The sequence below is a fragment of the Aquarana catesbeiana genome, linkage group LG03 (assembly GCF_042186555.1).
Source record: "Aquarana catesbeiana isolate 2022-GZ linkage group LG03, ASM4218655v1, whole genome shotgun sequence".
Taxonomy (NCBI): domain Eukaryota; kingdom Metazoa; phylum Chordata; class Amphibia; order Anura; family Ranidae; genus Aquarana; species Aquarana catesbeiana.
This window is the reverse complement of record NC_133326.1, coordinates 625929839-625944121: the sequence shown is the minus strand read 5'-3', so window position 1 is coordinate 625944121 and position 14283 is coordinate 625929839. Positions and strand designations below refer to the sequence as shown.

At 42.5% G+C, this 14283-nt stretch overlaps 1 protein-coding gene across 4 annotated transcripts in view; it reads left to right on the top strand.

The window, feature by feature from the left end:
- Window positions 1-14283, top strand: part of LOC141133189 (protein Wiz-like) — a 144754-nt gene that overhangs the window by 82756 nt on the left and 47715 nt on the right. For 3 of the 4 annotated variants that reach the window (XM_073622395.1, XM_073622397.1, XM_073622399.1), the window contains 3 exons: window positions 3229-3357; window positions 7921-8184; window positions 8504-9262. In XM_073622395.1, coding sequence (XP_073478496.1) covers window positions 3229-3357; window positions 7921-8184; window positions 8504-9262 — 1152 coding nt within the window. The remainder of the gene's footprint in view (window positions 1-3228; window positions 3358-7920; window positions 8185-8503; window positions 9263-14283) is intronic. The other variant, XM_073622398.1, reaches the window with a different exon arrangement.

Below are 14283 nucleotides of genomic sequence, written 5' to 3'. Positions count from 1 at the left end.
AAACGTTGCTGTTCACCAGGTATGGCGGAGTCTCTACTCAAAAAGCACTTCACAGCTTCCCTACTATGACGGTGGGAAATAATGGTGTACAGAGAGGCAACGTCAGCAGTGGTCAAAATATACCCTTCTTTCCAAGTGATTTGCTTCAAAATATTAATGACATCTGTACTGTTCTTAAGATGGGAAGGAGTTTTCGAGACAAGAGGTTGCAAGAAATTGTCTATGTACCTCCCAATCCTAGAGGTGACGGAATCAATTCCACGAATTGACCCTCATTGGAGGGGAAGCCTTATTAGATTTCAAAGATGGAGACCTGGTGGATTTTTTGTTTAAAATCTTATAGACCGTTTGGCTTAAACATAGAATGGGATGTTAATGCCTTTATCAAAAATAGCTGAATCCATAGATTGGTCTTCATTTTTTTTTTATATTTGTAATATTTTTTTTGGTTAGGTTTTCTCCATGTAATTTTTATACTTTTGCATTTTCTGTACTATCTGTTTCAAACCACTAGATGGCAGCACTGCTTTTATCTCATAGCCAGCCTTTGATAAGCTGTTTGATCATTTTAGCAATTAATTTTCAATTTGTGGATGCTTTAATTATTTCCATTTTTATCTATTACTTTTGTTTCCAACTTGGCCTGGTTCTTTTTCTCCTACCCTCCCTTCAGAAACCAGATTAGTATATTTTATATATTTCTTATCTGGTCTCCCAAAACATGGCCGCCGTGGGTGTGTTTGGCTATGTAAGTCTAAACTGTGGTGTAAACATCCGGATATGATGAGGTTCCGCTTCCTGTGGATGAGAGAGAGGCTTGGAGTGCAGGAGGAAGGGGCGTTCCTATCCTCCCTCCTATATAAAAAGGATATGGAGAGCTCTGACCATGGCCCTGACGACGTTCCTATTGGACGAAACGCTGCGTAGGGTGGAGCTTCAACGTCACGACACTGTAACATGCCGAATGCGGCCGTCTTTGTGGTTGGAAACATCTGCCATTCATGACGAATTGCAACTTTTGATATGCCTGTTTTTATTTCTCAAAATGTGAGTACCCTGGCTTTTTATAAGAAATACATTTGCCTTGGTTTTAAATACTACGCCATAAGGAGTTGCTTTCTTGTATCCTATGCATGTACCTATGAATTACCATTGAGTGGGACTACAAGATCCAGCCTTCTATGATACAATTGAAGTGGTTCCGTGGCACTGTGGATATATCATGCTTGTTTGACCACCTGTAATTCAGTGGTCCATTTTCTTTGGTAAGAGGCCCGGTGTGTTGATGTTCGATGGAGGATAATCTCATGTTCACCTTATTGTATCTCTGTCTGCACCGTGGATGGTTCCAGTATTTCCCCTGTACAAAGACTCTGTTTTAACACTATGGACTCTTATTTTATTATTTGATGCTTCTAGCGCTGCATATACTTAACCTCTATGCTTTTTATTGTCACCATACAATTTGTCAGCTGCTTTATTATTTATAGTGCAGTGATTAATCTTGAATTTATAAACCATGCACAGTATTTTTTCTCAATGGATGAGAATACACTTTAGAAAAAATTGTGAATTATATTGTGTTCCTGTGCACTAAAATTTATTTCAGTGTATTGTTTTTTTATTAAAAATATTGATAAGATCAACATTTTTCCATGTATTAAAACTAAACTTTTCAGTTATTCAAGAATTATAAATTCCAGAAGGAATTATTTATTATTTACTGCCCTGCTAATTATTATTAATATTTTCATTAATTTTGTGGCATTTATAAACTTCCCTACTATTTAGAGATTTTGCTGAAATTGAAAATGGTTCCAACTGGATTTGCCTCAGAATAAATATGATTTAATTGTAGTTAAAATAAGTATTTTAATAATTCCAATTTTAGTTTTGGTGGCTTCCTGCCTCAGACATTGCACTTTAAACCTTATCTGTCTTACATTTCCTTGATTTAAAAAGAGTAGCAGAATCCTTGTCCTGCTGGTAATTAAATACATTTACCAGCCTCAAGAGCTTTTAACAGGATATGCAGGTCATGCCTGTTGGGTGACTTATTCATGGGGCTTTATGCATATCTTTTTCCTATACCTAGTAAGGACCAAAGAACTGGATAAAAGTTTGCTAACTTTCCAGTATCATTTTTTTTTTTTTTTTTTTTAAAGGAGAAGTTCAGTTTTTAACAAAAATTAGCCCACCCTACCTAGCCCCCATAACATAGAGACTATTCCCCTCCACCCAGATGCTTACTTGCTTCTACATGACCACTGCAACCTTCTTTGACAAAAATCCCCTGTGCTGCCTGCACTGTGAGTGCCTCTTGGTGTGGTGCTGTACTGCAACACTAGAGATGCTAAGGGGTACAGTCCAACTCAAGTCTGTGGGGTCTCACTGTACAGAAGCAGTTGTTTCCTAGAGGAGGGAAAACTGCTCTCATAGAAAGGTGATCAAGAATCTGGGTAGGAACATCTAGTTTAGGTTAGGTTAAGCTATCCATACATGGATCAAAATTTGATCCATATATGGGACAGGGAGGTTGTACAGAAGTCAATCTACTGATCGATTTCTGTACAGCCGCACTGTTGGATTTTCCCCGCTTCATCATTGCCACTGGCTATAGCCGGCAGCGCTGATCAGTGCATTCTGACAGTGGGTAAGTCCTGTCAGAATACAATAGCTCAGTGGGAATGATTCCTCCATTCACATTGAGTGTTTGGATTGGGGAATCTAGTTTTTATTTTTTTTATTCAACCTTAGGGGGTTGATATTGTAGTTTGATAGAAACATTTGTATTTAACTACTTAGAAACGAAGATTTGTAAATATATATATAATCTCTTCTATTTCTGTACTCTTTGGTGTGGGGAAAATAAGGCTGTTGTTGTGAATCTGAATCCTATGTAGTCTGACTAATGGTGGAAAATGTTGGGTGCGGCAAAGTTTTTTGCTGTGGGTGATATAAAGTCTTTGTGTGAATGGAGTTGGGGGAAATTTTCATTCATATCATCAGGGAATTTGGACTACAGGGCTTTATACACAATAGACATCATGCTTTTTTGTTGATACCTTTCATTAAGCATGCGCAACCAGAATTGTGGGAAGCCAATCGCTAACCGCCTCCCTACCCTGTCAGTATTGACTTCTTCCAAGGTGTCTTTGCATGCTTCCTGGGTTGGGGAGAGTAAGCCTTATTCTTGTGCTTTCTTTGACTTGGCTGATTTCCTTGCAGTGCTACCTTCAGATGAAGATGATGGGCCACTGATAGATTTGGGCCGGGCACAAGGTTCAAAGCCCGAGCAAAGCCCAACGGAGAAAATGGTGTCAAATCAGAGCGCCAGCAAAGCAGAAGATTCTAAAGGTAATGTTATACCTTGTGTCTATGTAAAAGACAAAAGCCAACCATGTTTTTTAGAGTTAAAAATAACCCATTATAATGGAAATTGCAAATTTATGAAAAAAAAAAAAAAAAACAACTTCCAATTTCCCTTCCTTTATTTCTTTGATGGATCAGAACTTCCCTGCTGTAAGGGGGGGCTTTTGACCTTCTACACTTGATAGTGCTCCTGCCTGATCTGCCAGTGCCTGTACTATTGTCTCTTGAACATCAACACAGGTAAGCTGAACAACAGAGCAAGAAGGGAGAGAGCCACAAAGCCTGGATTGGTCTGTTTACCTTGCTGGGAAGGGTGGGTTATCAGGGGATGCTGTCACTTTGCCTTGGATGGACAGGTGACAGTGTCTGCTTATGGCCCAGTTCATGCTGGTGCAACATGGGATCTGACTTGTGAGGGCACAAGTCACATTACATGTCAAATTCTATGTTTCCCTATGAGAGCCGTCTTAACTGATCCAACACAAGTCACTCCGACTTTAAAAAAGGTTCCTGCACTACTTTGGTCCGACTTTGATACAACTTCAATACCATAGAGTGTAAAAAGTCACATTAAGTCTGATAAAAGTTGGATCGGAAGACGCACGACTTTCATGTCGGGGCAGTGTGAACCTGGGCTAAAAGTGGACCTCAGGCAAAATTTAAAAAACAAATTCATTATGTATTTATTAAGTAATTTGACTTGATATCTGCCTTCTGTAGGCCCCTGAACAGCAGCACTCAGTTTGGTAGGAGGCGGGCCACCTTAGAAGTCAATTTAGAGCTGCAATAGTGCAGCCATGGCCAAAAGTTTTGCGAATGACACAGTCTGATTGACAGCATGCCAGGGCAAATTGCAGAGGTCTTGGGGAAAAAAAAGGGTCAATACGGCAAATATTGACTCTTTGCATAAACTTAATGTAATTGTCAATACAAGCCTTTGACTTATTATTATTATTATTATTCAGGATTTATATAGCGTCAACAGTTTATGCAGCGCTTTACAACTTGAGAGTAGACAGTACAAATACAATAAGCTTTAATACAGTAGAAATCAGAGGGCCCCGCTCCTTAGAGCTTACAATCTAAGAGGGAAGGTCAAGAGATACAAGAGGTAATAACTGTGGGGGATGTGCTGATGGAGAAAGTAAATGTACAGTTGTTAGTTGGGGGCCCAATAGGCTTCTCTCAAGAGAAAAGTTTTCAGGGATCGTCTGAAAGTGGACAAAGTAAGAGAAAGTCAGACAGATTAGGGTAGAGCATTCCAGAGGATGGGAGAGGCTCTGGAGAAGTCCTAGGATGAGGTGACAAGGGAGTTAGGCCCCTTTTCACACGATCGAACTGTTCAGGTCCACCTGTCAGTTTTGACAGCGGACCTGAACGGGCGCTCCATGTTAGCCTATGGAGCGACGGATGTCAGCGGAGACATGTCCGCTGACATCCGACCCCGTCCAATCTGCTAAAAGCAGACGGATTGTCCTACGTCCGGATCCGTCACTGGCTGTCCGTTTTCATCCGATCCCTCCATAGGCGGCAGCAGCGGCGCCTGACAAGCCCCTCCCCGCTCAGTGAGCAGAGAGGGACCTGTCATCTGCCGGCTCAGCGGAGATCAACGGAGAGATCTCCCGCTGAACCGGCGGATCGAGGCAGGCTCTGTGGAAACTGAGTCCGCCTCGTGTGAATGAGACCTTAGAGAGCAGGAGGTCTTGGCAGTAGCGAAGAGAATGATTAGGTTGGTATTTTGAGACTAGGTTAGTGATGTAGCTGGGGCCAGTTTGTGTATGGCTTTGTAAGTTATTGTTATTATCTTGAATTTAATTTGATGGTTGGGTGGCAGACACTTATGAAATGCTTGTAATTCAATTTCAGTATACCATAGTAATATCTGACAAAAAGATCTAAAAACACTGAAGCAGCAGATTTAAAAATTAATGTTTATGTCATTCTCAAAACTTTTGGCCACGATTGTACATGAAAATTACATGGAGCCTTGGTTGGATCATGACAAATAAAACACTTGGGCTCACCTGCAGCACAGACACATCACTGGCACTTTATCGTACAAGAAGGTGTGAAGCAAAGACTAAAATTTAGTCATACTTCCCTTAACAAGGTTTCTACCTCCTATGGTAGCTTGTTTATGCAGCAATTTCCAAACTTCCATAGCTTCCAGGTTTTCCGCTAAGAAAAAGAGCCAAAATATTTTTGACGACGTTGTTACTGGGGTCACAGACATGGAATTTTCAAAAGATGTTAAGTCACTGGTGATTAATTTGCCACCAGGGGGAAGTTTGACTTTGATCTTTAAATTTGAAGGTGAAATGTTGAAATTGATGCACATCATCCCTTGATATAAGTCATGGTGAAATTAACAGAACTCTGTTAATTTTTTCTTGTTTTCCATTGTGGGAAGAATTGATCACAGACTTGGAAAAAGTATTTAGGAGAAGCTATAGTCAAAATGAGAGACTTGCACATTCTAGAAAACGATACCATTATAAATGTGTTCTATATGGATATTTACTTTAGTTGACTTCTACTTCAAAAACAAATTACCTACAGACTAAGAGCCCTTTCACACTGCCAGCACCCGAAAAACGCTGGTAAAGTGCCACTTAAACTAGCGACGCTTTACCAGCATTTTTCGAGCGATAGCGGGACGCTTTTAACCCCCGCTAGTGGCCGAATAAAGGGTTAAAACCGCCCACAAAGCGCCGCTGCCAAGGCGCTTTTCAGGCGCTTTTCAGGCGCTTTCCATTGATTTAAATGGGAAGAGGCGCTTTAGGAGCGGTGTATTCACCGCTCCTAAAGCGCTGCAAAGAAGCTGCTTGCAGGACTTTTTTTGACGCCCTGCCAGCGCAGCGCCTCAGACCTCTTTCACACTGTGCCGCCCATAGCGTCGGCGGTAAAACGCTGCTATTTTTAGTGGTGTTTTACCCTTGGATTTGCGGCACATTTCGACCTCTAGCGGGGCGCTTTTAACCCCCGCTTGCGTCCGAGAAAGGGTTAAAACTGCCCGCAATGCGCCGCAATAGCAGCGTTTTGCCAGCAGTATAGCCGCACTGCCCCATTGATTTCAATGGGGAGCAGCGGTGGAGGAGATGTAAACTCGCTGCTCCAAGGAAGCTGCTGGCAGGACTTTCCTGATGTCCTGCCAGCGCACCGCTCCAGTGTGAAAAATTGCAACAGCAACTGTTATCCTCCCTTACTATCAAAAAAAAAATTTGAGTAGACATATGCATGGATGTGAAACTCCAGCACTAACATTCTTTCCCTGGGTTTGCACAGGTAAGAGTGAGTCTGCCCATACATTGAACAAAATTTCGTCTTGTTCCTGTTGGCACTACCTCTAGAAGTGCCAACAGGAGGAATGTATTAGATTAAAGCTTTAATCTGGCCCTACATGGATCGAAATTCATCCGGCTCAGCAGGGACCTGCAGAATATCGATCCATGTATGGCCAGGCTGATTTTACCCAAGTCGATCCATTGATAGACCTGGGTAAAACCAGCCTGTTGGATTATTCTACATGCGATTACTGGCAGTGGCTATAGCCGCTGGCAGTAATCATTGTATTCTGCCAGCTGGGAAGGCTCTCCACGCCCCCCTGCTGGCAGAACACAATAGCCCTGTGGAAGACCTGAAAGTGCTTGCCCATGTATGGGCAGGCTGATTGTACCAAAGTTGATCCATTGATGGACCTGGGTACAACCAGCCTGATGGATTATGCGATTACTGCCAGTGGCTATAGCCGCTAGCCGTAAACATTGTACTCTTCCGGCCAGGGAGGCTCTCCACGCCTCCCCCTCCCCACTCCCGCTGGCAGAACACAATAGCCCTGCAGGGGGAGGTCCCCCTCCTCAACACTAACCCTGTTGATGTGGGAATCAAGTGATTTTTTTTTTTTCCCTTCACCGATGATGAAAGGAAAGAAAATCAATTAATCTATGGCTTGCCTTACTGTCTGTGTCTTCATTGGAGAAATTTTCTCCCACTTCCTGTCCTGAAGATACTAGGGGAAGTAAGGGTGCCTCCATTTAGATGTTCCACTCTTCTCCTAGTGTATACTATAAAATTTTAGAATTACTTTTTCTCACAGACAGTAATAGTATTGTGATATCGTTTGTAAAAAATATTTTGGTTGGATCTCTACTCTAAAGGCTGCTTGTGCTTTTCCAAATCATCACAACTGTAACCGGTTTTCCATGTAAGTTTTATTTATGGAAGAAATTTATAGAATGATGCCTGTTAAATAGAGTTTTAGACTGAGACTGGAAACACAACAGCTTTCTGTTTTGGTGCATTTTTTTTTTTTAGATGCGTTTTCCATTGACATCAATGCACAGGGCATCAAAACATAAGTGTTGCCTTTTAATATGCATTACAGTGTCATCCATTTTATTGTGTTTTTATTGAAATCAGTGGAAAATTGGCCAAAAATGCATAAGTGTGTGTTCCATCCTAAGTGCAGTCATGAAAGCTACATTAGCCTTAAAGTGATAATACTTATGTTCAATTGGTAATTAATTTTGTGGTTGATACCCCTGCCAGGCCAAGGTTCCCTTACATGTGAGATGTGTGGAGCATGCTTTGAAACCCGGAAGGGCTTGTCCAGCCACTCACGCTCCCATCTGCGGCAACTTGGGATTCCAGGGTCAGAAACCATTGGTGCTGCCATTGATATGCTGAAAGAGATAGTCAAGCAGGGCAAGCTTCCGAAAGATGAGAGCTCACTGGGGGCAAAGAAGGTGGGCAGTCCCCAGCAAGAATCCTCCAAAGCCCAGTGGGGGGATGAGGACGGGCCTTTGAATCTGAGTGAGTGGAGCTGGAAGGCCACTAGTGCCAGGGGTGGGCCTAGCAGGGCTGTGTAGCAATGTTGGGAGGGGGGAGGGGTAGAGGGAGGCATCTGCTGTAATATTCAGCCTGTCTCACTCTTTCCTTTCTCTTCTTTGTCTCCTCATTTTCCCCTCACCTGTCTCTGTCTCCTCATTTTTACCATTGCTACTTCTTTCTTCATTAACACCTTTTATAATTTGGGTTTCAATTTATATCCTTTATATTTTTTCATCATGTTATTTTTCATCATTTCATTTCATTCCCTTTTTGTTTTGTACACCTCCCTTTCATCTTACAGGTGTGGAAGGAGATCCAAACCAAGAAAATGACTGCCAGTTTTGTGGTGCTTGGTTTGAGACCCGAAAGGGCCTGGCCAGCCATGCTAGGGCTCATTTGCGCCACTTGGGAGTTGCTGATCCAGATGCGAAGGGTTCCCCAATTGCCACGCTAAACGCTCTTATAAAAAGCGAGGATTTCAAGAAGCAAATATCTGGGCAGAAAGCAGCTGACACTGACCCTCTCACCAGAGTTCTTGATAGCAATTCCGCTACAGTGCATAACAGTAGCTCAAAGAGCAAAGAAACTGGTACTTGCACCAATCCAACAGAAAGTTCAAATAGGGCAAGCAGCAATGCCTCTACAAATCTCTCTGAAGGTGGTTTTTGCTCTGTGTCAGTAGAGAGTGGTCTGAAATTAGTGGACAGTACAGGGCCTATAGAGACTTCTGCACATTTCAAATGCCCTAGTGGGTCAGGAAACAGCACTCAAATCAAAATAGTTGAAGCTGGTGCTCCTCGTGTCCTGTCTCCTGAGGCTGGTGCTCACTCAAAATTAGTTGAAGTTGGCAGGTCACAAGTAAAGCCAGAGGCTGGTCTTGGTCATGGTAAGGTGGAACCTGGTAACCAAACAAAGCCTTCCATAGGAGGCCTCGCTCACTCCAGACCGCTACCTGCTAGCACACCACCTACAAAGAAAATGAAGACACCTTCTCCATCCTGTAAATCTAACCCGGATCCATACTGGGCTCAGAAAAATGCCTCCACTGCACTCAATCTTTGTGAGTAATTGTTATAGGGTTTTGAAACATAAGAATTATGTAATATTTTGTTGCATGTTGTTTTTTATTTTTGAATAGCAAATCCAAAGATGATCATTAATTATTCCCCAGATGACACTTTGTATACAGTTCTGACTCTTTTGAGCAGCCTTTCTCAACCAGGGCTCCATGGAACCCTTGAGGGTTTCTCCAGAGGTTGCGAGGGGTTCCTGCAGGAAAGAGCAGTGGCAAATTGATCTTCAGCCTACACTGACCACCACTGTAAGGAGTCACTACAATTTTCAGTGTTTGTGTCTCTTTTCTGGCCATTATTAATGTTAATTTTATTTTGAAGATAATTTCTGAAAAGCTTTTTGTCATTTAAAGATGGAAATATACCTCATTCTTTGTTTAAAACTCTCTACAACCTATTGATCTTGCTATTTATCTTGACCTGTGGGCATAATTTTTGTGGGGTTTTGTGGAGACCTGAAGGCTATTTCGAATAGTTCCTCCATATAGAAAGCTTGAGAAAGGCTGTTTTAGAGTGAAGTTCAGCAACAGGTGCATCAAATGATGCAAGGAAGGATACATTGCCAGGGGGAAACCAGATTAATTACATATGCGGTCTTTGAATTATCGGATTTTGAATGTAATTTTGTTATAGCGTATTTTGCTAAGTAAAATAAGAAACACAGGATCATTAGATATGTTACTTGCCTTCTGCCACTATTTTTATTCATGCACACGGTTTATGATAACCCCCCCTTTGGCACAAATTGAGTACGGAGCACTTTTTTACTAGGTAGCTTCTGCTTAAGAGAAATACCATGTAGCTGTCATTCAAGGTTTACCAACAGCTACACCCAGGGCATGTACTCCCCCTTCCAAGTCACCCCTTTCGCTGCTCCATACCCATCTCTGAACACGAGCTCTTGGTTCCACCTCCTACCCACTTCCCATTAATGTCCCTTTTAGGTAATACAGAACCTAGTTTCATTTTGTGGTGCTAATTTGTATGGAATTTGCTAATAACAACAATAGATCCCCTGCAGTCATGAACAGACCACCTACCAAAATAAATAATTGCCCCAATAGCAATATACCCTCCTGCAACAAAATACCCCCCCCCCCCTCAATAACAATAGACCCCTGACAGCAAAAATAGATCTCTCAGCAGCCAACTTCTAAAGACCCTCCAGCAACAATAGACTCCTCCCTCAACAGTAGATCCCTCCCAGCAATGATGGACCCCCCTCAGCAGTAATAGACCTTCCTAGCAACAATAGACTCATCCTAGAATAGATCCCCCCACAGTGGCAATAGATCCCCCAGCAGCAATAGACCCTCCAGCACTCCTTGCCATTACATACTTTCAATGCTGGAGGTGCTGGAACTGTGTATATAAGCGTAGTTTAAACTTCTATTGGTTATATTATCAATTTCTAAGAATTGGGAAGATGTTCTGCTACTTTCTGTGACACTAAGACAAGAAAGAAAAGGGATGGTTGTTACTTGGAAAGGTGGACACAGCCTTAAACACCAACACTTCCTGATCTTTCCCCAATTTAGTAAAAAAAAAAACTCTTTTATGCTTCTATCCAAAACTTTTTTGCTGCAGACTTTACAAAAAACAACATAAACTGTCACTGTCCCCAGCTCCACATACTTTGCCTTTGTTCCTCCACTTATCCATTTGGCACAGAGGGCTTACAGGAAAAGGGGGCATATCTGACTTAAAGTGGATGTAAACCCGAAAAAAAAAAACATGTTTTATGTCATATTGTAGAGTATAAGATTTCCTATCATTTGAGCCCAGTCTTGCCACACAGAGTTAATCCATCTCTGAGCAATCCTCTTTTATTGTTCAGTGAGAAAATTCTTGACAAACTGAGAAAAACTTTGTCGAATCCTCCCCCTTGCTGTGAGTGACAGGTGATTTACATCTCGTGCACTAGTCTAAGAAAGACACAGGCAGTATTTTTTAATTCCCTCCCACTCCTTCAGCAGCTCTGCCAGGATTGGCTGTTCCACATAATCTCAGCCCTGGCTGCAGACACTTCACTGGCCTGATGGGGGGGTTTGCTGCTGGACACAGCTATATAATATATATATATATATATATATATACACACACTGTATATAGCTGTGTCCAACAGCACTACCCCCCGTAAATGACATGTATAGCGTTTCCTTTCCTCCGCTCTCCATCCTGACAGAGCCCGCTGGAATGGAGGGGAGTCGGCTGCGGGGGATGAGGGGGGTGGATGAGGAAGACACCGCAGGCGGATAAGGACAGGAGGGGGGCCAGAGAAGAAGGAGGTGGTGGTGGTGGAGAGAACACGTCAGGCGCTGGAGGAGGAGGACACAAGGGACAGTCGGGGGTGATCGGTGCAGCGGAGGGACAGCCTTGAGCACCGATCTCCCTGCATGGCGTTTGATCGGCTGCTTCTCCTTCTCTGCCTCCTCAGGGGGATCCGTGCTCACAGCTGTCCCCGCCGCACCGATCATCCCCGACTGTCACTGGACAGTGACAGGAGCCATGAGTGCGCTCCTCTTCTCCTGCACTTTTCACTCGGCCAGGCGCGAGTGTAGGGGTGGGCGGAGAGTCTGGTGATGTCATGACTCTGCCCACCGAGCGCCGTACAACAGACCCGCCCACTGAATCCAGCGTTTTTGGGGGCTTCAAACAGCTAAAGGGGAGAAAGGTAAGGATACATGCAGGAGGCATGTATATCCTTATAGATCACCCCTATGGCAGTACTTTAAAAAAGATGGGAGTGGGTTTACATCCACTTTAAAGTGTTACTAAACCCACAACAGTAAAATCAGTCTGTATATGCAGTAAAGCATGCTTGTTATACTCGCTGATGAGAAAAGGTATTTAGCCATTTATATTGACTAAAATAATTGCATTTTCATGTTCTGTGTACTGTGGGAGACCAGATATAGTGAATGTAGGGTCATGGGTTTAGTAACAACTTAAGCCTAGTACACAGGGGGCAGCTTCAGCCGGTTCAGTAGAAACTGGCCAAAATTTGGCTTACGTGTATGGCAGCGGTCCAACAGAAGCTGGCAGTTCAGCCGGCTTCTGTCGAAGGGTCATGACCGAAGAAAGTCTGTCGACTAGCTCTCTCAGCCACTGACCAGAGTGCTCTGGTGGGGGGGCCGCCCCCCTGTCAGAACACAATAGTACAGCAGGGGAGATCACTGTACTAACATCAGATTGTTAGTACAGTGGCTCCAACCTGATCTACACTAGTAGTGTGTATGAGGCTTTACTATCCTTCCTTCCATTTGGAATTACTGGATCTGGTGATTGGTCCTCAGACTTCCCACACTCTCACTTGGGGAAAAAGACTCCTCAGTTTTGTGTAAGCTTACACTAGCAGGGAAGCGAAAGAAAGGTACAGTCAGGTCCATAAATATTGGGACATCAACACAATTCTAATCTTTTTGGCTCTATACACCACCACAATAGATTTGAAATGAAACGAACAAGATGTGCTTTAACTGCAGACTTTCAGCTTTAATTTGAGGGTATTTATATCCAAATCTGGTGAACGATGTAGGAATTACAACAGTTTGTATATGTGCCTCCCACTTTTTAAGGGACCAAAAGTAATGGGACAGAGTAACAATCATTCATCAAACTTTCACTTTTTAATACTTGGTTGCAAATCCTTTGCAGTCAATTACAGCCTGAAGTCTGGAACGCATAGACATCACCAGACGCTGGGTTTCATCCCTGGTGATGCTCTGCCAGGCCTCTACTGCAACTGTCTTCAGTTCCTGCTTGTTCTTGGGGCATTTTCCCTTCAGTTTTGTCTTCAGCAAGTGAAATGCATGCTCAAGCGCTGATGTCATTGTTGTTTTTTGTTGTAGAAATTGAAGTATGAGAAGTGTGCTCAAGGGAAAATTACCATTTTCTCCAGTGGGCTTGAACTGTCAATTCTAAAGTGCAGGTTTGAAAACAAAACATGCACTGTTGTGCTTCAGGTTTATAGGAGAATTTCCTTTTCAGCGTGCTTTTCATACAAATTCTCATTGGAAGCTCCATAGATCTTCTGTGGGTCACGGGATCTAATGCCAGTTTGAGGTCACAAGACCTTGAATTGGGATGCCAAGAGACCTGCTACATAGCAGTTCAGTTTTTATACTTTGCTTTTCTTATACACATAATTCCTGATGCCTGAGTATTTTTGTATAACTTTTGAGCATAGGTCTCCTTTATTTATATACCTCTGCTTTGTCAAATAGTGACTTTGCATGTATTTTGCAGGGGTTACATATCTGCAGCTGTACATAAAAATAAGTGGCAGAAGACATAGCATGTTATTAACTGTCATGAAAGGACCAGTAAATCTATATAAATTTACAGTATTGTCCATAAATGCCTATGTATAGTAAAGCTGAACTCCAGGCAAAGTACTAAATACACAGATCAAAAAATGAGGAGTTTTACCTGCCAAAGGATTTTCATTTCTGTCCTTCCAGTCCCATGATTTACACAGCTCTGCCCCACAGCACAACCCTGTCTAGCATGGGAGGGAACCTGATCTTTTGCTGCTGCTGTTTTACTTCCAAGTCCCCACCTTGTGACTGGACAGGAGAAGCAGCACACCTGCAAGCTCATCTCTGCTATTAGTAAGCTCCTGCAGCACACGATTGGCTCCATATGCTACATCCCTCGCCCCCTCTCTGAGCTCTAGCTACTTTACAGTACAAAATATTTCTTACAAAATAGAAAATAAACAAATAATAATTGTGCATAATTAGCACAGAGTTGAATTACATTGTGCCGTTTTATATTTGCCTAGAATTCAGCTTTAACTAAGATAACTGAAATGCTGGGCCAATTGCAAAATATGCAAACGTTTTGTTTTTTTCTACAGGGCAAATGACTATTTTTTTTTTTTTTTTTTGGGTAGCGTTTAGTAATTTATAGTGTAGATCTAAAATATTAAGGGTGACCACTCCATTTTTGCACTAAAAAAAACACTTCTGTGTTATAACATTGTGTTTTGTAACTGGAAAAATCA